This window comes from Vidua chalybeata, chromosome Z, assembly GCF_026979565.1.
Source record: "Vidua chalybeata isolate OUT-0048 chromosome Z, bVidCha1 merged haplotype, whole genome shotgun sequence".
NCBI lineage: Eukaryota > Metazoa > Chordata > Aves > Passeriformes > Viduidae > Vidua > Vidua chalybeata.
Window position 1 is genome coordinate 64,943,296 of NC_071570.1, and position 23,671 is coordinate 64,966,966.

General features: G+C 39.2%; 1 protein-coding gene across 3 annotated transcripts; it reads right to left on the minus strand.

Moving 5' to 3' along the window:
- Positions 1–1,029: 1,029 nt before the first annotated feature.
- PRRC1 (proline rich coiled-coil 1) lies at positions 1,030–23,129 on the minus strand. 3 transcript variants are annotated; one of them, XM_053932349.1, is made up of 9 exons: positions 23,040–23,129; positions 16,913–17,026; positions 13,517–13,903; positions 12,185–12,342; positions 9,891–9,993; positions 6,698–6,861; positions 5,103–5,206; positions 3,353–3,455; positions 1,030–2,555 (listed from the first exon to the last, which is right to left on the minus strand). In XM_053932349.1, the coding sequence occupies exons 2-9, from the start codon at positions 17,004–17,006 to the stop codon at positions 2,346–2,348; spliced, it is 1,323 nt and encodes a 440-aa protein (XP_053788324.1). In that variant the 5' UTR covers positions 17,007–17,026; positions 23,040–23,129; the 3' UTR covers positions 1,030–2,345. The 3 variants fall into 3 exon arrangements, with proteins under 3 accessions (XP_053788324.1, XP_053788323.1, XP_053788325.1); XM_053932348.1 differs by lacking the exon at positions 23,040–23,129 and adding an exon at positions 22,809–22,868; XM_053932350.1 differs by lacking the exon at positions 23,040–23,129 and adding an exon at positions 22,615–22,690.
- Between the last annotated feature and the right edge of the window lie 542 nt (positions 23,130–23,671).

The following is a 23,671-nucleotide window of genomic DNA, read 5'->3' on the forward strand; positions in this document are numbered from 1 at the left end:
AATAGTAATAGTAGCTTTTGTGACTACTTCTGACACTCACATTGGAGCAAATTCAGCAGAAATGGCTCCTACAGCTGCACCTACAAGTCAGCCCCTGCCATGATGTGGAAGTTGAAAGTTGTAACAAAAATTACATGTCCGAAGTGTGTTTGCTTTTCTAAATTGATCTGTGTATGAATTTAAGGCCCCTGTTGAGCTTTCTCTCTTACTATTGCCCACAACACAACCCTGAGGGTGGTAAAAAGCTGAACTGTCTCCATAACATGGCTCAGAATTCATCCATGTAACTCAGACCCTGAGCAAGGCCTCCATGCAGGAAGCAATTTCCAACTTTTTAGCCTCTCAGATCACTGAGACATTTTTCCAGACATTTTTCCTTCCCTTGGCCTCTCAGGGAAGAGGCTGAGCTTGTGGTGTTCATGTGAGGATGTTACTTTTCAATACACAAGCAAATACTGCTCCCCAAAAGGAACGAACTAACAGGTAGTTGCAAAGCTACATAATTTTAATTCTTCTGGGAGCTGAAAATAAATCACGAGACCTTCATGAGCCAGAGAAAAAAACATTTCACTTGACCACATCATCTTCCTCTACTCCTCTCACCTATTAAAAAAGGTGAAGGCCAGGGATAGGAAAGGGAGAAAGAAAAGGGTTGTTCCTCTTCAGTTTTAATTTTAAGCTATGCCAGGGCACCTAAAACTACTGATGACTTCATGTCCTCCTCCTTTGCATCACAGATGCTGCAAGCAGGGGATGAAACAGCAACATTCAACTTACTATATATTCCAAACTGGAATTACAGTAAATGCAAAGATGCCTTTGCTGCATAATGACAAAGAAAACTCCCTCTATTGGTTTAACCCTGTTTTGGTTTAACATAGAAAGAAGCAGTCTCAATGAGGGACCTCAAGACAGAGCTGGATCATGTTTGCTTGTTTAGTATGGGACAAATCTGCAAACTGACCATGCAAATACAACTTCAATAAATACATTCATCATCTGTAATAAAAACCAAGCCTTTAAAATAGATGCCATTCTCTAGGGAAAACATTTATTCAACTGCTTTACAGAGTGAGCCAATTAAGGCCAAATGTTTTGGAAATAGACAAGCTTTCACTGGGTACAAATATGAGCTGGCTTAACAACATATTGTATACAAAATGTTCTTTGAAAGCATCTAAGAAAGGTAAAGGCTGAGCAATACAAGCTGAAAAACTGCTTCTTTAAGGCAAACAAAAAGTATTTGTTTATTCTTTGTTTCTTAAAAAAGTATTATTACCAAAATATTTTCTTCACAATTACTTCCATATTTCTAAGTAAAGATTTAAGATTGTGTGAGCATGGATGGAAGATATTTGTAGCCATAAAAAAAATCAGACACCACTGAAAACTTATTTGAGAAACAGTGAACTCATGACATCAAGAAAGCTTTTAGAGTTAGAAGTGTTTAGAAAACCCAAAATAGCAAAGCAAGTGATACACACATGACTGTTTTCCATAATCAAATTACTGACAACTGTAAATACATAGAAAAAAATTACATAATTACATATAACAGATGAAGTCTGGAAGCACTGGAGTAAATCATGTTATTGAAACTGCTCAGATGATTTAATGTGGGGAGTGCAGTACCTGATCTAAAACCCACTGAAGCAACTTGAAATTTTGTCTGTGGTTCTTCAGCTGGCCACGAATTCAATTACTGTTACATAAAAAGCAGAAAGATGCAGCATAGAAAATAAGAATTCAGAATTACTTAGCAATGACTTCAACCAACAGGGCATGGATTTGTGCTCTTCTTCAGCAGCTCACTCTTAGGTGCTGTAGAGACTACTTGGCATCGCTCCTGAGAACTACATACAGACACCAACCCAAGGAGGTGTTAAGTATCCCCTAAACACATGCCCCAAAAACCACATGTAATACAGAAGGTAGTCTCTGTGGACTGAAATCCATATATAACATACTTGTTATGCTGTCAACATGTTTATATTACTAATATAATAGAAATAGCTAAACAAATATCCCCTTTAGAAAGAATACTAGCTGTCTCAGCAAATGGCTGGTAAGGTGTCCCACCCCAGCACATTCCAGTTAAAAAACTGCAATGCTGCCTGTAGCAGTCATAAATACATGTTTGTTTTTTGAATCATACTGGAGATCACACATTAGCTAAAAACTGCAATTGCTGACTTCCACTCCTGGAAATCACCTTCATTTCTCAAGAAGTAGAGACCGTTTAGAGTAAAAATCACAAATCTGCGTTGCTGAGGATGGGAACACACGGCTTCCACTTTGATCCTAGAATCAAACCCAGCACTCCTGGTGTGAGGGTGTCCCTGCTGTCACACGGTCCTGGGTGGCAGCTGCTGTTTGTACATCCCTGCCAGGGCCTTGGCCGCACTGTAGATCATCTGCCGGCGGGACATGCCCGTGAACACCGCGTGCCAGTCCGTCCTGCTCACATTCAGCACGCTCTTCTCCAGCACCTCGCCCACCGTCACCAGCAGCCCTGACCACCTCAGGCTGTAGTCCTGAGGGGTGAGACTCTTGGCCTGCATATAAAAGTTTGAGAAGTGATTACTGAAACAGTTTGGAATTAGTAGATTTGCTTCTATCGTCAGATTTAACCGACCATTGCAAGGAATCATTCTTGTATCAACAGACCTGTGTGGCAAATTAAAGGGAGCGAGAATCAAATTTCAGCTATTCAGAAATTGCTGTTACTGAAAAAAGCCCCAAAGTTACTATTTGCTCTCCCAAAACAACATCTGAGGATCAAACCCCAAACAGTTCTGGTTATGAATTCTTCATGGTAACATTTATTTTAAAAGAATTTTCAAGTCAGAGTTAACTAAAGCATGACTCGTATCTGCTGTCAGGCAACGTGCAGTGAGTGACTGGAGTAATCCCCAGTTTGTGCCCAAAGGAAAATAAACCACCTCCAGAAAAACTTCTTTTGGTGGTATTTCAGAACTGCACTCCACTGCAGTTCATCCCATTATTTCCAGCTGAATGAACCACGGTATTTCAAAGATTTAAGTATTTTGATTCCAGAATAGCAGATTTGAAATCAGCCTTGTCTTTTAGGTGGGACTCAGTGTGTTCATAGGGGACTTAAGTGACAGATATTGCAGAATGAGACTCTTGACTAAGAACAGCTTTACTATAAATGTCTAAAGATTAATTCATAAACATGATGCAAAAACATTTTGTATTCGCATTAAATAAATTAAAATATTTAAGTGTAATAACTTCCAATAAAAACTGACATAATAACTAAAATTAAAACTTCAGTCTTATGTCTCAGCTATTAATTGCTAAGAAAAGTGAAAAAGGAATATGTTCTTACCTGCTGAACATATTGCAAAGGCACTGGTGTTGCTTGGGTGAATGCTTCCAGGTGAATTCCATGAATTGGATCCTCAATAATCAGACATCCAATATCAAACCACCTGCAGTGAAGCACAAATTCTTTTATTCCTGAGTACTGAGTATCACTCTGGTGAAAACCAACATGCTAAAAGTTGAATTATAAACATTTTACAAGCTCTATTACAGCTGTAGTAAAAATGAAAACTCATCAAACTGTTGTGGTATTCTGCAAGTGAAATTTGCATGTGCCTCTGTCTATCTATCTATCTCTCATAACAGTGCATGTGTATGCATGTAAAATGCATAAAATACACAGAAATACAAATTACATGAAACTTACAAATCAAAGAAAAAAAGAGAGCTGGAGGGGTGGGTGTGTAGGCTGACATAATCCCATGGCCACAGGTATTCTGCTACAGTTTTCATTCAATCTTTCAAAGAACATTTCTCATTAAAATAACCTTCTCTAACAATTTTTAAGAAAATTGTCTATTTATCATTCATATTCTACAATCAGAAGATTTTTTGACAAATCTAATGCTATAGCAATCATTTAAATGATTTATTCAGAGAAACATTTCTGCCTGTCTGGGCCATATAAACTTCATGGTAAGAGTTTAGTGGAGCCAGACAGGAAGAAGCACTTCCATCATCTTTGTAGCAGGGAATAGAGCACTGGAATGATTTGACTGGCAACTATTAAAGGCTAAAAAAGCCTCATAGCTAAATATAACTTACTTCTAATTAATAATGAAGTTACTGGTATTTTCTTGTCTTCTAATGTTTGCATTTTTATGCATGTGATGGGCTGTTATTTTTTTCACAGTTACTCTCCTTTTACTCTGTTTTTACATTTAGTATTTTTAGTGCAATATGAATGAGGAATTTTCTAAAGTAAATAGGAGTAGGAAGAAGTTTTAATTTTTGTTTAGCATTTATTTCCACCCAGTCTGATTTAGATGTTTTGTTATCTTTTCACAGAGGATTAACTATGACATATGTTATTAGTAGTGATGGGTGATTACTTGAAACACTTCTCCTTTGGACATGCAGAAGCATGGTAAACAGTGGAAGAAAACTGTTTAAGTTTGTATTAAGAAAAACATAGCATTGTCTCCAATATTTTGGAATTTAATTATAAGCTCCTTCAAGAACTGCCTGTCAAACAATATGTTACAAAATCATGTTGCAATACATTTTGAAACAGCATTTTTATGTCTGTGCAGTGCAAGTTAGATGCAGTAATACATTCTCAGTGAAAGGAAAGCATAAAATACATTATTTGGTAAGTTCTAAATGCCGGAATATCTCTTCTGATACAATTTTAGAGAGAGAAGGGAGGATGCACACAACAATGCACAAATTATTAGCCAAATTCCTAATTTTACAGCTCCTTCATTTTTTCAGCTCACTTCACTGTGCTTTTTACATTGTGGATCTACAAAATCTGACGAAGATTTCTTTATATTAAGGTCTCAAGATGCCTGGACAAAAAGTGGAACATCATCACCAAAACCAACCCCACCAATATACTCCAGACCAATCTTCTCCTTCTTTCTCCTTCTGATTCTTTTTCCTTCTTCCTCCTTCTTTCTCCTTCTTCCTCCTTCTTCCTCCTTCTCTCTCTCCCTCTCCTCAAACTGCCACCAGCTCCTTACAGGCTTTGAGTCAACAAGGAATATTCCCAATGTGTCCCCAGCCCCCTGGAATAAATTCAAGGTTCTCACTTGTCAGGAAGCAGCTCCTCAATGAAGTTTTCCACTGACACAGCAGGCTGCTTCTCGTGGATCACTCCTGTCCGGCGTAGGCTGTCTATCCTCTCCTGGGCTCCCTGAGTGGCAACAGAAGATGTTAGACAAAACTCTGAACCACAGCTTAGTGCTATGCTTGCAGATCAGTCTCAAAAGAGCCCTAGAACACAACTTTTCAAAATTACTCAATCGGGAAAAAACCCAACAACCCAAACTAGTCAAAGGCCAGGAATCCCAAACAGTAACAAAACCTAGGACAAAGCTAATGAAATATTTTTAGTTTTTTTACATTCCAAGAAAAATATCCAGGGTAGTATGCAAAGAATTCATAACCTGTGACAAAAATTCCTAACCTGTGATAGTTTTAACTATCAGTTAAAGAATCAGTCTATCTTTGTGTTACTTTGACATTTCTACAATTTAAGACTTCTTGGGTTTAGAGTCTTTAAGAGCTTTGAACCAACTTTGTAAGAGCAAGGGAAAGAATCCATTTGTTGTGGTACGTATCCAACTAACACACAGGAATTATTCCCCTGAAAACTGTTATCGCTCTGAAGTTGTAACAGAAATATATAAAACACTGCAGGAGCTAAACAAGTAAAGGAACATGCATATTATTCTGCTTTATCTCACTATAAAATTGCATCAGATAAGACACTGCTATGAGGACAGGTTTTACTCTTCTGCAAACACTGCCACAATAGTTAGGGGAAAAATCTTCCTTTATCATGAATTTTTGCTTACATTTAGTAAACAGAGTATGAAACAGATGCTTTCAGGATTTTCACTTATTGGCCAGAACTGGTGAAACAACCTTTGAACCCTTTGCTAACCTTTCCTCTGGGGTGGCACAGCAGTTTGCAGGGCTGCACAGTGAATTCTCATTTTTCAAAGAGAACACAGATCTGTTCAGGAAGATCAAGTGTTGATCAAACTGTCTTTGATATACAGAATCAGTGGGGAGAAAAATCACTTTTGGAGACTTTTAATTTCTAACATTTCCAACATGATGTGCTGGTAACAGACTATTCAAAAAAATGCCTGATATACTTTGAAACCACAGTAATAGCACAATGTATGGAAGATGTGACGGCAATCAATGACAGTATAAGCAAATTGATATAAATGGCATAATACACTGACACAAACTCTTCACTTGCTGCAAATGTGTTTTCAAGAAACCTTGAAAATATTTCAAAGAGAGAGCTTTGGATCTAATGATCCATATTGAGGGAAAAAAAGAGAAAAAAGCCCAAAACACTTAACCCCCAAAATAACAAAACCAACCAACCAACCACCAAAAAAACCCCAAAAACCCAGAACAAAACAAAACAAAAAAACCCCAAACAAATAAAAAAAAAACACCAAAAAAACCCAAACAAAAAAAGCCACCTCAACAAACAAACAACAATAACAAAAAAAAAAAAACAAAAACAAAAACAAAAACAAAACACAAAAAAAAAAAATCCTTAAAGAAAATGTTTACCTATTCCAGAAACTGACCTTCACCTTACAGAAAATGAGACTGTTTTGGGTGAATTTCTCTTTGCTACTACTATATATCCACTTACTTTTAAGCCTGCAGCATAGCCCACAGGCTGTGGTGCAATATTGGATTGTGCAGCCTCTCCAGTCACAACAGCCATCCCAAAGACTTCCTGAAAGGCATCCCGAATTGCTGCAACTTTCACCTCTTTATTAGAAGTAACCACTATGTCCAGCTCTCCCCCAGTTCCTGCAAAATAATTTTGTGAAGTAATCTGTGAAAAATATATCCACACATGGAATATTCCTCCTTCCCACTGCTGGATAGTTCAAACACAGTTTTACACCTTCTCCAGCTGCTTTTTTCTTTCTCACGCACTGGACAATAGTTCATCCACGAAGCAGAAGTCATTTAAGTCAGGAATTGAAATGCAGAGGAATAACTAAGGGATACAAGGGTGAAAGACAAGCAGCAGGAACTGACCTATTTTCAGGTTCAGCACCTGAAAAAAAAATATTATACCACTCATTCAAGATTACAATTCACAGAGCTTTAGGAAAATAACTCAAGACATCAATTTCCAACGATGTTTTGGTGTTCTGTAAAGCATTAAGGAATATTGCAAATTCTTATGAACGAGATCAAGAACACTGATGCAGGTCATAAAATCCAGTGAACAGCTGCCAAATTACACAAGATGTAAAAGAAAGGCTCTCATTACTTTTTAGCTGTCTTGGAATGTGAACTTCAATGTAATGTTATTGCTCTTTTTAGATACTAAATACCTATGGAACCAAAAAACTTGTGCACAGTTCTAAACATTTTCCATAGGGTTGTATCTCCATAAAGAAGCATGAGCCTCCACTGAACTTTTTCAGAATGAAACAAAACAATTTTGTTTCAAATTAATGAATTAAAAGAAATCTAAAAGTACCACAGAAGACTAAATCACACTTCACATCTGTCTGTCACAGCTGGATCACTTTTATTGCGCAGAAACACATCATAAAATCCATCCCTGCTGTGAGAAGCTTTCTCAAGAACAGCTGAATCTTTCCTCAAACATGGAATATGACATCAGAGAAAGCTGCCTAAGTAAACTGCATCAACCACAGGAGCTTACAGAGTTTGCAGTATTAATCCTGATTCAAGAAAAGTTCCCCCACTGATAAATGTAAACCCAAAGCTTAAATTTTAATGAAAAAACCAATTAACTTTTTGGCTTATATTACTCAGCAGACCTCAGTTACAGGAATCATCTTACTTTTATGAATAATCACAGAACAGTGGTAAACAGTGGTAAAACCTACTGTTTGGGGGTTTAGGGTAATTTTTTATCATTTTATTTACCAACTGCTTTGCTGAATGTATAGGTATATAGATCACTGATCTTGGAGCACTTGTTTTAAATGCTGTGCAACTACTGGACTAAAAATAATTGAGAGTATCTTTTTTCATTGATTCCTTCTTGATATAAATCAATTTAACATAATTAAACAAGTGCTTAAAATTGACTGCAGGTTTTTACTGAAGTTAGCCTTGCCTGACTGCTCAAGAACAGAAATACAATTCAAGAGCTTTTAATGAAGTTAAGAACTAATCCATAACATATCTAGTAAATTACTGCCTAACAGTTTTAAGAATGGCAACTGTGCCTCATGTCTGGTTGCAGAATACAGAGTATATTCTTTTGTATTATGGATCATCAAATATCAAAAGCATCTATTTTTTCATCAGATATACTACAGAACTGAAAGATATTACATGGGTTAAAAAAACCATTTGTGACAAAATCTAGTAAAATGGAAACCTAAATGTAAGAACTGGATGCACCCTGGTAAATTCAGGGGCAGAACTCTTACATGAAGGTAAGCTCTGACAGCTGAATGTAAAATACCTTGTGCATTATAAACTGAAATTACAGTTCCATATTTAATTCAAGATTCCCCGTTGTCTTTTGTTGTAGAAGTACTGTTGTTTATGCTTATGAGGTGACCATTTCCTGTCTAGATAGAAATTACCTGTTCCAGGAGTGCAGCTCAGGTAACATTTTCACAATGTGCCAATGAAAACAGCTCAGCTCTTTTCAAGAAAGAGATTATAGAAATATAGAAAAAAAAATATTTCAACCAACTCATCCAGAAGCTTTGGTAATTTCAGGTTTTGGCAATGAGGAATATGAAATTCCTTTGGCATTGCAGTAATGAAGGGAGAGCAGAGAGAAGTGGGGCTATTGCTGAGGACATAGTTTTTGTAGAATACATTTCTACAAGGAAGTACAGGCTAAGTTTACAAACCTCTGCACTGTTTTCACAACCTGAAACTACAAAACCAATGCAGTACATAAATGGCCAAGATGAATACAGATGCTTCCTATTCCAACAGGACTTTAGAGAGCTTTGAGGTAACCATTAACTTTGTTTACTCAACCTAAATCTTACAAACCAAGCATTTTATTAGTATTACTTCCTCCTCCAGATAAAGTTGTTCTGTCAATAAACACTGGGTCAAACTATTCAGGATACCAACAGATCCTGTTTCTCAAAAGGGACACTGATGACTGTAATAGAAATGTTAAATACACTTTGTCAAATTGTGCAAAAATCAACACTACTGTAGTTTTACCCTGCATCCTGCTACTCTTCTCAAATACCTTTAGAAGGCATTGCTGGGTGGCCTCACTGGTTTTATTCCCACTACCTCCTCACTAGACAGCTGCTGGGAAATTTTCCCTTAAATGTAAGACAATTAACTACTACTGAAAAATTAGGTCATCTTCCCCTGTCCTCTGCACTAGTACAAAGATGCAGCAATCATTAGCTGGGTCACCTAATAGGTTCAGCTGGAAAAAAAAAAAAACAACTCAGGAAAACAAAATAATAATAAAAAATAATTTTAATGGTTTCTTCTCAGTCTTAGCTGTTTCCTGACCAGCTTTTTTTCATAGGCAGAACAAGGTCAGTACTGGCACACCTAGGAGGGAGAGCTGCTTATCAGGCTGCTAGGAAAAAAAATCATGCTAAAAAAACCAAAACCAAACCACCACCCTGGACAAATGGTGCTTTTGCTTGCTTATTTTACTCTCAGGTCAGCTACATGCAACATCCAGTCTCCTCCAATAAAATAAAAAATGGTGAGTAACACGAAGCTTTTCTTTCCTATTAATTTTCAAGCTGTAACTGAAATGCTTTTACACTTCAAGTGTAGAAGTAGTGGCTATTGCAGTAGTTTCTCCAGGATTTACAAGCAATACTTGATGGTTTATCATAAACACTCACTTATATATGGAACCATGCCAGGATCCAGCGTTGTGATCATGGTCTCCACTGAATGCTTGGTTTTATCAAGAACAGACTTCACCATGGGATTCTCAGCTACACCCTAAATTTAAGCAAATACATTTCCATATTACTTTCTGGGGTTTTTTTCTCCTCCTCAAGAAATTCAAAATGTTACTGTTAAAAAAACAACAAAAAACTAAGCTGCTCTGTAAAATCTGCTCTGCATTACTCAGCACAAACACTGCAGGACATGACTATCAGTGCATGGCTTTTCTGTTACTACCTCAAGTTTAAATATTACCTTCCTCATTAATGCAGAAACAGCCCCATCATCTTGCAAAGCCAGGCAGTGCTTCTCCAGTTAGCATCCTTGCTGCTTAACTAATATAATATCATTATACAGATGGTTTCTGAACACTGAGACTAGTTCTACCTGTGGAAGATGCCTTTATGTGTCCATTTGCCTAGCACAAATAGGGTGAAATAATCCATATTTTTATGCCAATCCAAACCAGGAAGTTATAGCAACAATTATTTGGAAATAGTCTTGGAACTGCAATGGAACTGCTCAGGCATCTTTGAATGACTGAAGAAACTGCAACAGTCCCATTTGATTCCAGACCATTAATTTGTTAATTTTAGATTGTTGTACTTTTCAATATTGCTGAGCTTGAAGGAAATCTGAAAGCAAGGTGTTTGATTTCTTAACAAATTACTTCAACAACAGAAATAAAGATAAGTGTGGCAACTACTATGTGAGCTCCTCCAGAGCAAATTCAGTAATTTCTGTAAAAATTACCATCATATGTCCCAGATTCTGGCTCATCTTTAAAAAGCACAGACTCTGATGTGAGCTTACATACATCACGAACTTGATGGTTTCAGTGTAATTACTGATTCCTCATAATTTCACTTAAGAAATTCTCAAGAAGGGGTAACTGAATACAGAGAGCACATGGAATGCTTGATACTTCAACCAAAGTCTTTATTACTGGAGTCAGTAATACAGATTATTAGTGCTTTGTAAATAGAAACAGGACACCTTCTGGATCGGACTGGCAGCACTAAAATGTGGATGAGATTGGCTTTTCAATTTATTTGCAATTGAAAGCTCTGGTACTCTAAGAAGGGCTAAAGAATCATGTTATAAGTAAAATGTTCTCTTCTAGAATATTGCCACCTATTGCAAATATTAGGAGGAATATAAGGACTGAAAGGAAAACATTGTTACTTCAAGGAAGAAGGAAAATGTGTTTTTATGATCATGAGAAGACATTTCTCCCTGAAAATGGCAGCATGACCACTCTGCTCTCAGAGTACTGATGGAGAATGAATCTTCCTCTTTAAGACTGTATCACTGGCGTAAAAGAGGGTTCAGTCTGCCATGTCACACACAACTTCTTCTGCCAGGTTTTCATGCGCAAAAGGGATTGAAAACCAAAATTCTTCACATACACTGGGACAATAATCTTCTTCATTCTTCCCTTCACATTCAGTGTGAGATGGGACAGAATGTGGCGCTGCTCTTGAAGACAGCTCAGTGTTGATGTACAGCCCTCAGATCTTTTTGCCACTATCTTCATGATGCTACTTAAATGTAGCATCTCTTACAGCTCCAGAAAGGTGACAAGTTAATGAAATTCTACTAGTTGATGTTGCTGCTTATTTCCTCTGTATGATTAGATAACATCACAAGGAGTATCTGCTCTTCACTATACATTCCATGCCTTCTAGCAGAATAATCTTACAAAATACCTTAGATGCTTCTTTGTGATTGAAAAAAATATATAATTTGTCAGTCCTTGAAAAAAGACAAAATATAACTTGATTGTTATAGAACAAGCATGACTTGCATCCCACAGGAATCAAACTCAGTTAATTAGGAAGTTCTAAATGGGATATGCAAAGCATTAAGGTAAGGTAAAACAGACTTATCCTTTTCTGCATACAGTCTTTGTGAAGTAAAAAATACCTTTCAGGACCTTAAAGGTTCTAGAACTTCGTCTGCTTTAAGAACATATCCATATGGACCAGGGTCTATCACAAGTTCATATCACAAGAATCAAAATTAACCTAGAACACCTGCAATTGTACAGTCCCCTCTGTTCTATACAGAGAAAAAGTAAAAGCATAGTTTCAGCAAACACCACTATTACGAACAGCCACCTTGCACATGAGGCTAGAAAAATAAATTACTTCTAATAGCATGCACTTAAAGAGTACAACATGCCTTCCTATAGTCAGTACAAACTGGTAATTCCTCATGAAGGTAACAGACAAAAACCCCCTACCTTTATAAAACCCCAGAGTCCTCCAGCAGGTGCCCCACTCTGGGCAGCAGATACTCTGGGATCTTCATGCTCCTCAGGAAAAGTGATTGCAGAACCAGCCCCAGGAGATAAGGATGAAGAGAAAGTTGCCTGTTGAGTAATGGGATCTGCCAAAACACCTGTAAGAGACAAATATAAAACACAAGGGTTTAATTTGTTATATTGAAGCAACATGTGATTGTTTAACAGGAAAGTAGCAGGAAGAATAAAACATTTCCAGGCTAATTCACCTCACTTCTTGGAGGCCCAAGAACAATTATGCTTGTTAAAGGCTAGCAGATATAATGAATGCAATCATATCTGCTAATGAAACTGAGACTGCCTCATACAATTATTCTTTTTCTTATCATGCTAAATTAAAAGCTGTTCTTCCTGTATTCAAATTTTCATAATAAACTCTCAGTAAAGAGAGGGACAAATGTTAGTCTCTGAACGAAGGCATAGGAATGTTCTCATACAATAGGAGAAGTAAATTTTCTAAAACCAAGTGCTGGAAATCAATAGTAGTAGAAAAAGGAGGAAGCTTTATATGTTTAGAAGGAAAACATAAGCAACTAAAAGAATAGAAAAATAAAGTTGGACCCTTTGCCCCATTACTCAAGCTTATTTTAACAGATTTTCTATCACTAGCCTTAACAAAGAGTTATTTTTATTTTATGCTGCACAACTGATAGCTCTTTTTAGACATCTTCCTAACACAGACTACTTGAAAGAGATATCACCAGTAATAATAAAAGCTTAGCCTGAGTGCAGCTGAGGAGAGAAGTTTCCATCCCACAAGCTGAAAATGACATCAATTCAGCAACCACAGCAACTGCCTGCATGGAAGGTACGTATTATTATGTATTTTTAGCTATCCCAATGCAATTTTGTGGCTGGAAACAAGAAAATAGAAACTGGTGTCATGTGACAGCTTGTTAAGAGACAGATTTTCATAACATAACCCTGAAAATTTTGATTTTACAGCCTGTGATTGTCATTCTGGGGAAACATAATGGTTGAAGGTGGCTCTCTGAGCTGAAGAAAAGCTGGGCTTATGTGTGCAAGGTAACAAAAACAAAAGTTCTCAAACAAAAGATTTTCCTGTGAACCTTAATGCCACCAGAACTTAAAGTGGACTCTGCCCTGGACCATGAGTGTATTTTAAAGGCTATTATACCTTCTTCTGAGTAGAGCTACATTAATTATCCCTTCCCCTAAGTACAACTAATTAATTAAGTATACCCAGAAGAATAAGTCGCCCAGGAGATCCCCCATCCTGTCCCACAAACAGGACAGCAAATAAAGAGTTACCTGTGACTGGAGGTGCAGAAAATGAAGGCATCAGTGGGCTCTGAGGTGCTCGGCCAGCGTGACCTCTGGTGATATCATAGGTGGAAGACATGGAAAACCCTGAAATGGGGGGACCAGAGGGAGGTGCAGGCAGACCAGGGCCAGCAGCAGAGCTCAGTGGAAGAGGAGCAGAGAACTGGGACACGGGGGTGCTGAAAGCTGCAGGGGCAGCAGGAGGTGGGACAGGGCTTTGGGGTGGTGCAATTGTAGAAACGGTTGCAGAAGGCACAAGTGGAAGAGAGGGTGAGGTCATCATGGCAGGAGGAACTGGGGACACTCCAGCTGGCAAGGGTGGCGAGTAGGCAGGAGAAGATGGCATGTTCGGTGTGGCAAGGGGGGTGGACAAAGCTACAAAAGTAAGGGAAAAAAAAAGAGAATTAAGAATTTTAGAAGCCTTAATCTCAGAGATTCAGTAATAGAATTGTTCAGACATTTCACAACTATTTTTTTAACCTGTCAGGGTTTTTTTTTCATTCGAAGTGAATTTGAAACTTCTGCTTGAGTTGTCACACAACACCAATGGCACTTAGTCCTTGGTGACAGTATCTTGTAAGACACATTTTTTCCTACATGACCCTACTTGTCATTAGCTTAAAAAGACAAGTCAACATTTGACTACTGCGTTTACAGCAGCTGAAACCTACCTCAGAAATTTCTAGCTAGCTCTGTTATTCCTGAGTGACTGCTGCATCAACTGATGATGCAGGAAGCGCTCATCTTCAGGAATAAAACACACACCCCTAATACCTGATAGGGTGGGAGTTGTTTTAGAGGTGTGGCATTGGAAAATGGACTGAAACTAAGGACACTCTTTCTTCTCTGGCACTCATCTCCCTGATCCCTCTGCTTTCCCAGTTTCAGCTGATCCTTGGATAAGAAAATTTTCCTGTCCGTAACCAAATTAAGCCAGGAAATTTAGTCAGAAGAACAGAAATTGCCTTTTTTGATGGCAGTAACATGCTAAACCAGCTTAAGCATCTACTGGCCTCAGCCTAAACACCACAGTCAAATGATACGTAAATCACACTAATGCCATGGTCTCGAAATTTGGTCACACGCATCTATCAGTAAAAAAAAAATTGAGCATTCATTCCCCCATGTAAAATCTATTTCTATATTGTTTACATGCACCACTGTACCAGTATGTCATGTATATTACAAAACACACACAACAAAAATTCTTAAATGATAAGATAAAAACAAATTTTAAACAATTTTTCTTAAGAGTACAAAACATTTTCTGTTTACACTGGAAATTGTTTTGATAATATACTATCAATATAATAATATAGTTAATTAATAATGGTTAATATACTATGTAATACAATCACTGATACCAATTTTTTAGGGTGAGCAGTGCAACTGAAGAAACCTCAGTAATTTTTACTTGGTTTAACATCTCACGATGCACGAATTTAAAGGTCTGGTTCTACATTCAGACCATTCTGATGCTTGGGTTTAAGGGCTGAAAAAAACACCACACAGATGTCCACATGGAGGAATTGCCTTGTTGGCTGTGCTTGCTGTACCATGCTATTTATTTCCCACTCCCACCCATAAACCATGCAAAAGTTTTCCTTGAAATTTAGCTGGCAAATTTTCATCTTCCCTGATGTCCATGAACAGCCTTTGCAAGATGAACGTGCTGCATTTTTGTATTTTTAATAAGTGTGTTCAAATCCTAGAGAAACATTTTGGAAGTTGTTTACACAGGTCAGGAAATTCCCTTTGCAAATTGATGTCTATAGATCCGACAGTTTTTATGCAACACTTGCACTGGTTTTGGCAGCAGGAATGAATAATAATGAAAGTTATTTCCAGATATCAGTTTTGGAAATGATTTCTCAAAAACATGACTTTCTTATGAAAGTACTTCCTGTGTCACTCCCTGTTGAAATTATGCAGTCAAATATGCACTCAAATTATGAGTGCACATTTTTTTGGAAATATCAACTAGGTACCACACGGCTGACTAGCACCACAGAAAACATCAGCAAATCTGAGACTTTTTGTTAAAAAAAAGTTCATGTCCATGTTAATTTCAACAGCTCTTTTAACAGACCTTCCGCTGGTGGCCAGTAAGCTTCTGCCACATAAAAAAAAAATTAAATCTTTCATGGTCACTCCTTATGTAAGTAGAAAATACTGCCAAAAACATACTACTTAAAGACCATTTTTATAAAATTAACTTTATTGATGACAACCTGTAGCACTTCATGCACTTCTGGCTCTGGTTTCTTTGCTCGTGTATGAATGAGGCAGCAAGTACATTTCATGTGTGGTAACATCACTGGCAAGCCAGTGATGTCCAGACTCCATTTTCATCCTAATTAAAGCAACTGCTCCATCATAGGTTACATTTCCACAGTTATAATTTAACAAAAAAAACAAAAAAAACCAAAAAAAACCAAAAAAAAAAAACCAAACCAAAAAAAAACCAAACCAAAACAAAAAAAATTTGCTTTTATTATATAACTCATTTAATATTGTGGGATGAGATCTTGTCAGTATATTTCTCCTTTAGCATCTGACAAGAGAGACTATACAAACCTGACTCAACAATACCACAACTGCCCAAAAATTCAGTATCTGGTACTCAAATATGATGTTCAGAATCTTGAAAAAGTCAGAAAAAGCACTCTTGAGTACCCACCACAAGTGAGACCTTAGAGGGCCTTCGAGAGAGGGGCTACAAGAAGCTGAAGGGACTTTTTGCAAAGAGGTGAAGTGACAGGACAGGGGGAATGGCTTTAAACTGGATGAGGGCAGATTTAGGGCAGTTATTAGGAAGAATCCTTCCCTGGGAGGGTGGGCAGGCCCTGGCACTGGGTGCCCAGAGCAGCTGTGGCTGCCCCTGGATCCCTGGCAGTGCCCAAGGCCAGGTTGGACACTGGAGCTTGGAGCAGCCTGGGACAGTGGAAGGTGTCCCTGCCATGGCAGGGGTGGAACAAATGGTCTTTAAGTTCCTTTCCACCCAAACCGTTCTGGGATTCTCTCAGTATTAAAACACAAGTGATTATTCCGTTTTACCACTATTCACTAGGGGACTATAAATCTGTTTTAACTCCTTTCTGTGCTGCTCATCTAACTTGGACTGGTGTGGAAGGTATTATTTCTCCAGCCCTGTATCCTTAAAAAATACAAGAGCATCCACATCACTTCCTACAATAGTTTCAAGAATAAAAAAAATTGCTAAAATATTCTGTGCGATATCAGATGCATTACAGATAAGGAGCCCACTTCCATGATTAAGAAACTATTTAAATCCTTCCAATTAGCCTGGAGAAGAGAACTGCAATTATGCTGATTGCAACTGGCTTTGTAGTGCTTCAAAAGACTGAATAAAGGTTTCTGTACCTAAAGTGACAGGTGTAGCAGCAGCAGCCTCCCCTCCTGTGCTCGGAGGAGGTGTGCCAGGCGGAGTCGTCTCTATCCCACTCTCTTCCATCATCTTCCTTCAGCTACAAAAAGCTGTGAGGGGAAAAATATATATAAAGTGCACCTTGAGAAACAAGGGAAATATTTTAAATTTGAATGCAAAGGCCACAACACAGTTATTTAGATTCTTGAACAGAGAAGGTAATTCAAATACCAACTCAAGGGGAAAAAAAAAAAAAAAAGAAAAACAACTGACTTATCTCAAGTACAAAATTATCCAGTGTCCCCTTTCTCCTGTATCTTCCCTTTATTTTTAGCACCGTGATAATACCTCAAAGTCCAAGACTCTTTCTAAAAACCTTATTGTGCCTGCTCAGCTACTGCTTCCAAAATATACTGGTGGTACTTAGGAAAGTAATAGTAGAGAAGTAATTACACATCACAAACCCCATATCTCATTGCAATAAAAACTTAACTACAGGGTACAATTCTGCTGCATTGTTGAGCTGCAATAATGCAAACCAGCACCTGTTACTTCCAGCATGATTAAAATTATACTTACACCAAGTTTTCCAGTACAGCCAATTCCTGTAAAACCCATACACCACACTTCTCCGGTGATGGTAACAGAAGTGGAAGTAATTGAAGGCTTTGGTTTTTATTTTGAAGGCCAGAAGAATCTTTTGACATATTTGAATAAACCTTTCAAATATCTTATTTCTAAAAAATTAACCTATATGCTTATTTAACAATATTAATGTAAAAGGTCTTAGAAGAAGAAAAGTGGAAAAACTAAGATTTTCATAAACACCAGGAGATTTTCATGCTTCAGTGCAGCAGCACCTTACAAAAAGTCCTCTTTCTTCACAAGTCTGGTAAACTACCTGTACCACTCCCTGAGGTAGCAGTCCTTAAGGAACTTTTACTAAAATAAAAGTCTTGTATAAAGCAATTATATATATAAAAAATAGATAGGCTCAAAACATTTTCCACCATTTCCATTACATCAGTAATGGAAGACTGCTACTGAAGACTGCCAGCTTATTCCCTTTCAGAATTCATAGAGGAAAAGGCTTAGATAATATGTTGAATAAAAATACTCACATATATGTAAAAAAAAGCTACACTTACAAAAATACAGGGGCTTTCCTCTGTTTAAAAAACAAAAGTAAAAATTCCTCATTCTCTCATCATTGCTTCAAAAGTATATACAACTCTTAGTTTAATGTGAAGGAAAAATTACTATTATTACCAAACTGAAAAATCCAGACAGCAGGACATCAATGTCAGTCTTCACTAGTGCACTAAGAGTTTCCAAAACAAATCAAAGCATCAAAATCACGCAGTAGAAGTCACAGACCCTCTGACAAATTAGTATGATTTGCATTAAGTGATTCAGGATTAAATGCTTCAGCCTAGCCATGGAAAGCAAGTCAATGTGGCTTATGTGCAGCACCCTTCAAGAAATTCTTATGACAGATGGATTTTGGGTTCTGAGCATCTCTAATTCACTTAAAGGCTTCTCTTCACATGAAAGGGTCAGTGACTGACTGGTGGGGAACACACTGTCCTTGCAAAGTACATCTCATCACCCTGTAACAAAGAAATGCAAACTCTTGCATCAAACTTTACTAAGGGCAGGAATTTGCAATTTAAGATTTTCACCTTTTAATCAATCTACAGGAGTTTACATTCCTCTGCACAGAAGTATTTCTTAAGTTATTCTTCCAGTTATACACTGCAAAGGATGTAAGAATTTTCCATTGTGCAATTAAAGTGATCACTGACCAAAACCTTGAAACATTTTTTCGAGGCTCTTCCAATCTGCGGCTTGATTTCACCCAATGCCATGATTAAAAGCTGCTGAGAGGTGCTCACGACTTAAAATAAATTCTGTGACCATGCAGAATGAGTGGTAAAATTCCATAGAGCAGCTTTCCAAAAACTCTGTGCAAGGATTTTTCAAATTTTCAGAAACCTATTACAGTGGTGGTGCTGGGGGGAGGGAGAAGGGGCAACCCCCCCAAAAAGCCACCTGACATCCGGAGAGTCAGGAATTAGTAGAAATATAATTAACACTGTAGCTGTTCTTCACTGTTAACTTTGCAATAAAAAAGAATCAGAACAGAAACAGTAATCCCAAACATGAAAAAAATCATGTCAGTTGCTGAAATAAGGTAAAAATCCATATGGAACTGACTTAAACGATGTCTTAACTAATCTGGAGCCTGCACAAATGACAACTTTCTGTACACTGATTTTTCAACATGATCCAGTTGTGGTTTGCAGGTACTGAATTACGAAAAAAGTAAATAACTTAAAGAAAAAAATTAAGGGCAAAGACCAGGCACAGGAATAGGCAAAAGGAAAGCAGAAAGTACAATGGTAACTTAAAGCTAATAGGGTACAGTGTTGAAATAACCCAGCACCACAGATTATTAAAATAATCCTACAGGATATTTACGAACATAACTGGCATACCCAAAACTAGCTCTGTGTGTGAGGAATGGGTGGAAGGAGAAAACCATGGAAAAAAGGACCCAAGAAACCCATCAGCAATGTTCAGTCCTCAACAAAAATTCCAGAGGGGGCTCCTCTGGAACTTCCCTCAAGGGAGATGCAGGGAAAAAGTTTCCCAGGAGGATCAGTCTACAATACCTTAATGACTGTTGGGTACAGAACTAGGCTGTCTTTTCGGTGACTTGAGAAAAAACCCAAAAACTGTAATAATAACTCTTCATAATCCGAGCCACAAACACACAATTTGCAACAGGGAGCACCTGGAAACTCAGCCTAACTTCTTAAGGAAGTGACTTTTGTGCATTCTTGCAAACTAGAACATTTTGGCTTACTAAACTGAAGGGGCAAAGGAGAAACCCAGAGACAGGGAAGGTGAATCACATGGAATTTAAGTGAAAACAGTATCAGCACTGCCATCTAGTGATTTGTGACCCGAAACTGCAAATTCGATAATGCCACGTCTTCCTAGAAGGAAATCCGGATTTGTTTTTATGTCGAAATTAAAAAGTAGAGATATGGTGATAAGAAATACAGGACAAATGTATTTCCAGTGATCAGTCATCCTTAAAACAAACCCTTTAGGAAGTAGAAGCATGAATTTTGTTTGATCAGTTATTTTCTTTAAAAAAATCCCTTTTCACTACAATGAAGATACTATAGGGATGATGTTAAACCCTCACGTTACAGAAAAAAACCACAGTACACCCACAAAGTCTGTCTCTAGAACTATTTCTACTGATTCTCACCAGCTGAACCTCATCCATTAACCTAAAACCAAATCTCAGACATTAACCTAATTCTCAAACTAGGGAATTGGGCTTGTGCTAAAAGCAGGAAGTAAATAATTTGATTTAGAGACTAGAATGGCAAATTGTCTTTTCACTTTAGTTTAATAGAAGGTAATTACATTTGTGCTAATATTTTGCAATAATCTTAACGACTTAACCACACTTCAAAAGCATTCTTCAGGTTATTACTCTAAAATACAGACATTCACAGCTAATGATAAGATTACCTACAAATGGAGATTTGCAAATTTCATGTGGATAAAAACACATTATCTAGAATCAGCTATATTTCAGAGTTTATAATGAGGTGTATTTTCAGTCATCTTTAATTGCTCCCTTCTGTTTCAGTAGGTGCTCCTGCTAATAAAAAAAAGCAAAAAGCCCAAACAAACAAACAAAAAACCAAAACAAAACAAAAAAAACCCACAAAAACCAAACAAACCCCCCAGAAACCCACAAAAAGAAACCACAAAATATTTAAGCACACTGAGAGAGAAAACTGCTCTCTAAATAGAACCTAAAATGAAACACAACCACTAAGCTGGAACACTAAATTGAAATGCCACTAAACGCTTTGACTTTAATCACAGTGGATGTAGCTTTTAATTAAGTTTTCACATGCTGCAGACACTGCTCATGGCTAAGCACATGCTGACAACTGTCCGGAATAACGTGCAGCTAACACCAAGCAAATGACAACACTCTTCAAAAAAATGAAACCAAACCAGAACTGGACCCTGACTACATTTATAACTTTCATCTGAAAAGTCTCTCATGTTTTTGTTTTTTTTTTTTTTTTCCATTTTAGAAAGGGAGAGCACTAAGGAGAGCACTTTCCTCTGTGCCAAGTTAGTGCACAGAGAGGTCATCAGTTTAATCACCTCGTATGAATGACTTGTTCCAAAGTCCAAAGTCTTAAAGAGAGGTAATCAGGAGAGGGGATAAAAAACACAAAAAAACTCAAGAAACCAGCCCCCCAGAACACTCCTCTACCTGATTTCTGAGACTTTGGGCTCTTTACTGAGGCCATACCTCAAACAATGCACCTGTGTGTGAAGTAATCCCTTAACTTGAAACTGAGGTGGCAGATAACTTTTCACGCTTAAGGCCTTAGAGGAGGAGACTGAAGTTAAGTCAACTTTCCTCCCAATGCATAATGAAGCTGATTGCACCAGGTAAACAGTACTGTGCACTTATTTTGGGGCTCTGTTTAAGTCATGCTTCCTCAAAGTTAACATGAGCACCTCAAAGATGTGATATGAGCTACAAAATCCACAAATGAAACAACTGTACAATGTGCTAGTTTACATGTTTTGTGGTACAGCTAAATGCAGAATCTGATGTATTGAACTATCAGCAAATAGTGAAAAACATTCAAACTAAAAGAGAGTAGATTTAGGTCAGATATGAGGAAGAAATCCTTGACTGTCAGGGTGGTGAGGCCCTGGCACAGGGTGCCCAGAGCAGCTGTGGCTGCCCCTGGATCCCTAGAAGTGTTCAAGGTTGGACAGGGCCTGGACTAACCTGTGATAGTGGAAAGTGTCCCTGCCATGGCATGGGGTGGAACAAAATTAACTTCAAGGCCCCTTCCAACCTAAACAATTCTGTGATTCTATATTCATCACATAAATTATGTTAACCACAACACCTGCACAACCTTTTCACCTTAAAAGAAACCCAAAAAGCAACACCAAAGAAGCCTTTTCACCAGTGTGCTGAGAGCTAACACACACCAGGACAGCTAGAAACACCGGGCATGACAGCAAGGGCTGTTGTTGGCCTTCCCTTGTCACTACTGCTGACAGGGTCCACAGACACCATAAACCCAGCAAGCTCCATTTTCCCAAAGGCTGCCTGACCTCATCAGAATAATCAGAATGTCAATTAATTCATTTCACACATTTTTCACGCCACTGCCAACCCTCAGGATTCGCAGCAGATTCCCCACCCCACCCCCCACCCCCCTCATTTTGCTATCAAATATTTCAGTGTCACAAAACCCTCTCGAAACCCCACATACCAGCGATGGCTGAAGCGGCAGAACTACTGATCTGGAACTGTGTAACACCATCCAGCAATGCCATGAAATACCAGCACCAAAGAAACAGCCAGACCCAGCCCGCTCCAACAACCCGCACCCACTGTTTTTCCACGCTATAGATATCACAGGATGTAATGCAACAGCTCCAGCACTTTTAGAGGTAATTCCCCCAAAAGAAGCAATGTGGTTTTTTTCATGTGATAATAAAAGCGAGTAAATCACACAAAGACCAATTATGCCTCCAGAGACACCAAAATACAGCAGTAAGGCTTCTGAAGCACCGTTTCCATCCGGCGTTAAAGAAGGTCAGGATGAAACCGCAGGCATTTTACCAGGACCAGCACTCCCATCCTTCGCTGCAGGGCTGGAATTCGGTGCCTCAAGGCTCCGAACAACCCGGCACCCCGACTCTCCACGCAGGAGCAAACCCGGCCGGAGGCAAGAACACAACGGCACCGGCGACCCAGCGAATCACCGGGATAAATCGCACCGGGAATTCTGCGCAGTGTTGCTCCCCGACCCTCACCTCACAGAGAGCCTCGGAGCCCGGCGCTGGCAGCAGTCGGAGCGCGGGAGCCGCTGCAGCCCTGCAAGGACGCGTCGGGTCAGAACACGAGGAGCGAGCCCCGCACCTCCCGCAGCCGTTCCGGGCTCCGGCACGGCACCGCCCGGCCCAGCCCTCCGGCCGCTCCTCCCCGCCGCCGGGAACGACGGGTCACAACGCGGCGCGTCCTCCTGCCGCCAAAAGCGCCCTCACCGAGACCGATCCCCCCGTCCCGTGCTGTCTCTTCCCGGCTTTTCCCGTCCCAGGGATACACGAAAGGAGGCCGCGGCCAGCGCCGCCTCGGACTTCAACTCCCAACATCCTCCGCAGCGCCGCCGCCGCGCCATGCCACGTCTCTCACGGCCGGGTCCAACGGCCCCTCGCGGGGGGGGTCCCGCTCAGCTTGGTTCACTCCGCACGCATATAATAGCGGCGGCGCGGGAGGGCTTTCGGCAGCGCCACGTTGGCGGCGTGAGGGGCCTGTTTGGGTGGATGTACGTCTGAGTTACGTAGTGTCTTTAAATCTCAGCCTTAAGACGGTAGCTTAAAGAAGCCATCGGGCATCCTGTGTATCTCTTTATTCGTAGATATATGAAATACATCTCGGTTGAAATTATTTCTGTTTACGGAGTGAATTAGGTTGGGAAAGGCCTCTGATGTTATGGAGTCCAGCCTGTAACCAGCTCCCTCAGCCTCTCCTGGGGCTCCATTCCCTTCCTCAGCTCCGTTCCCTTCTCTGGCCACGCTCCAGCCCCTCCATTCCCTGCGTGAGGGGCCCAGAGGTGACACAGCACTCGAGGTGTGGCCTCAGCAGGGCCAGCACAGGGACAGCACTGCCCTGCTCC

Excerpts from the sequence above, each read along its gene's own strand:
- PRRC1 (XM_053932349.1), bottom strand. The coding sequence starts at position 17,006 with ATGATGGAAGAGAGTGGGATAGAGACGACTCCGCCTGGCACACCTCCT. Across the intron at positions 5,207-6,697 it reads GCTATGCTGCAGGCTTAAAA|GGAGCCCAGGAGAGGATAGA; the intron begins GTAAGTGGATAT and ends GTTGCCACTCAG. Across the intron at positions 3,456-5,102 it reads GAGGAGCTGCTTCCTGACAA|GTGGTTTGATATTGGATGTC; the intron begins GTGAGAACCTTG and ends GCTTCACTGCAG.